The sequence below is a fragment of the Pelmatolapia mariae genome, linkage group LG3_W, assembly GCF_036321145.2.
Source record: "Pelmatolapia mariae isolate MD_Pm_ZW linkage group LG3_W, Pm_UMD_F_2, whole genome shotgun sequence".
Lineage (NCBI taxonomy): Eukaryota > Metazoa > Chordata > Actinopteri > Cichliformes > Cichlidae > Pelmatolapia > Pelmatolapia mariae.
In genome coordinates, this window is record NC_086229.1 from 14,932,409 (window position 1) to 14,935,802 (window position 3,394).

The 3,394-nt window shown below is 38.9% G+C and overlaps 1 protein-coding gene across 1 annotated transcript in view; it reads left to right on the plus strand.

Moving 5' to 3' along the window:
• Positions 1 to 909, plus strand: part of LOC134620779 (gastrula zinc finger protein XlCGF57.1-like) — an 11,960-nt gene extending 11,051 nt beyond the window's left edge. Inside the window, exon 3 of the mRNA XM_065470121.1 lies at positions 1 to 909. This exon is cut by the window's left edge and continues 798 nt beyond it. Coding sequence (XP_065326193.1) covers positions 1 to 891 — 891 coding nt within the window. The 3' untranslated portion in view covers positions 892 to 909.
• The last annotated feature ends 2,485 nt before the right edge of the window (positions 910 to 3,394 follow it).

Below are 3,394 nucleotides of genomic sequence, written 5' to 3' on the forward strand. Positions count from 1 at the left end.
AGACACCAACTCATCCACACTGGAGGGAGACCGTTCAGCTGTGGAGACTGTGGAAAGTCTTTTACCCTCTCTGGAAACTTAAAAAAACACCAACTCATTCACACCAGAGAGAGACCTTTCAGCTGTGGAGACTGTGGAAAGTCTTTTACCCTCTCTGGAAACTTAAAAACACACCAACTAATCCACACTGGAGAGAGACCGTTCAGCTGTGGAGACTGTGGAAAGTCTTTTACCCTCTCTGGAAACTTAAAAAAACACCAACTCATTCACACCAGAGAGAGACCTTTCAGCTGTGGAGACTGTAGAAAGTCTTTTACGCAGTCTAGAAACTTAAAAACACACCAACTAATCCACAGTGGAGAGAGACCGTTCAGCTGTGATGAGTGTGGAAAGTCTTTTACGCAGTCTGGAAACTTAAAAGTACACCAGCTCCTCCACAGTGGAGAGAGACCGTTCAGCTGTGACGAGTGTGGAAAGTCTTTTACGCACATTTCAAACTTAAAATCACATCAACTAATCCACAGTGGAGTTAAAGCGTACACCTGTGATCAGTGTGGCAGATCTTTTACTCACAGTAACAGCTTACAGAGTCATCTAGTTACCCACTCTGGAATTAAGGCGTACAGCTGTGACATTTGTGGAAAAACTTTCAGCCGGATAGGGAGCCGAAATAAACACCTACGCATTCACACCGGACATGATGTGTACAGCTGTGATCAGTGTGGTAAACAGTTTTCTACAAACACAGAGTTACGACGTCACATGTTTACCCACACTGAGGAACGACCTTATAAATGTGACCTGTGTGAGAAGACTTTTAAATCTCCACGTTACCTGAAAGCACACCAACAGATCCACACCAGAAAGACTCTACAAGTGCAGTTACTGTGAGGTATGTATTTATATTTTTATCTTGTCAGCCTGACTGTTTGAAAAAACTCTGCTCATCAAAGTGTGTTAGCATGTTAGCAATTCTACTGGCAGCTCTGAATGATTATTCCGACTCTAATCACAGGTTTTTAGGGATAGTGTTTGAGAATTGTGTTATTGATATTGTAGCATTAAACTAGTATTACTTTAATGTTTTTACTCTTATCGTTTTTATAGCACATTAAATTGAGCTGAGTGTGATAATGTAAACAGTAAAATGTAATTGGACTTTGGCAGAGATGCTCTTTATTTCAGGTGACGTTCAGGATAAAAATGTTAAAGGACTGACTTACACTGTCTTTGTGTTTTTGTTTAGAAGCAGAGCGACACAGATGGATCAAGTTCTCAACCCTGTCATCGCTGTGGGAAAGACTTTTGTTGTGACCTTTGTGGAAAGACTTTAAGTCATTGAAGGACTCTGAAAATACATCAACGTAGACACACTGGAGACAAAATGAACTACTGTAAAGAATGCGGGAGAGGCTTCACCACTTCAAAGGACTTCAAACAATATGAACTCCTTCACAGTGGCGTTAAAAAGCATGTCTGCGATCAGTGTGGGTCATCCTTCATCAGTGCACGTCAGCTTGAAAAGCATAAACGAGTCCACACATGAGAGAAACCATACAAGTGCAGACACTGTGACAAAACCTTTTCACAATCATGTGATCATACTAAGCATGAACGCAGACACATGAAAGAGAACTTCATCTGTGAAAGAGTTTGAGTAATCTCAGTTCATACTCCACTCAGAAACGATTCCATGTTACAAATAAACTGTTACGTCTTGATTCCTGCTTTACGTTAATCTTGTAAACAGTACATTTGCATAACGACTGAAACCGGCCCAATGAATGAACAATGGGCTGTGAGGTCAATTTCTTCATCATTAATATGCAAATTCTTATGAGCATTGATCAACAACCACTGGTCAATGGCCATGAGTACCATTCACAGAGTAAAAATTTGCATAATGATAAAATGATAAAAGCCCCAAAATGAAAAGTGTGCACTGAGCCTTTTACTGCACTCATTCCTTTGAATAAACACTCATACAAAAAAATAGCAGATATCCTGATGAAACATAACCAGTGCTACAATGCTAAAATGTTTTAGGACATGGCATAGAGCCTTTTCACCATAAAATACTAAAGTTTAAGGTGTGTGTCAGGTTTAGTTCTTGAGACACTTTTTATTGTATGCAGATTGCCATACTGCCAGGGCACAGTGTTCAATGAAAAGCAGGTCAGCCTGTGAAGATGGATTTGCCAATATTAAATACATAATACTGTATTTTTTACTGTTAAAAGACATAATGTATCACAGAAGATGTTCAAAATGTTCATGATGAAGGCATAGACAAAAGACTGCAGACAAGAGCCAGATGACTTTGTTTTTTATTACTGATTACAGTCTTCATTATTTTATCATTTTTATCTTTTTATTTATTAAGGGGTTTTTTTTCTCACAAGGTTCCATAGTTAATAGTGTATAAATTCCTTTTTGGGAAAATGTAAAACTTGCAGTGTCTGTAAATCCAAATTTGAAAATGGAGTTGCTTGGCTTTAAACCAGATAACCAAATTTACCCAGTATAGGTGAAATTCTGTATTAATAATTAATACTTCATTGTATTTTTTTTAATAAATGTGTTAATAAATATCATAAGAAACAGTTTTTATCTAATCAAGTTCCATTGCTTTCTGACCTTTGACCTTTAGCTGTGTTTTTCTCTGTCCCAGTTCTTTTCTCCCATCACTGATAGAGCAGGTGCAGGTGCCACTGTCGCTCAGTTCTGGTTTTCTTAGAGTGAGGCTGAAGTCTCCTGTTTCCAGAGCATCAGACATCATTGATGTGCGCCTGCTGTAACGCTGGTTCTGCTCTTTAAGATCATCTCCTTCTTTTAGTCGCAGGTGGACAGATTTGGGATCAAGATTGTTATGAGTCCACATCACTGTGGGATTCTTCTCAGGAATAACACCCGAGTACTGGCAGGGCAGCAAAACAGATGTTGCCTCCTTATAGACTTCCACCACCTCAGCCAGGGCATGCTGGGAAACTGTGAGGACACACAAACAGGTCACAAGTATTTAATTCAATTGTGGACCAATAAATCATGGTTGTCAGTGAGATTTTCATAGATTGTTAACATCACCAAACTCTACACCACTACAAGGTTTTATCATAATTCATTCAAATATTTTTGAAGCTATTACATGTAAAGAGATTGACACACACACCCTGCCAAAAACATCCTCCATGCAGGAGGTATAAGAAACTGTAGATATCTTGTTGAACCACAGATCTATTTCAATTATTATGCTGTATCTAGCCAATAGAAGCCCTTGATCCTCCGTTAGTTTCCAACCTGACAAACAACTCACTACAAACCTTTGATTTTGCCACCTCTCTCTTTGCTAAATGCCTAGACTTCAAGTTATCCTGTCTACTTTCTTCAGTCTCTG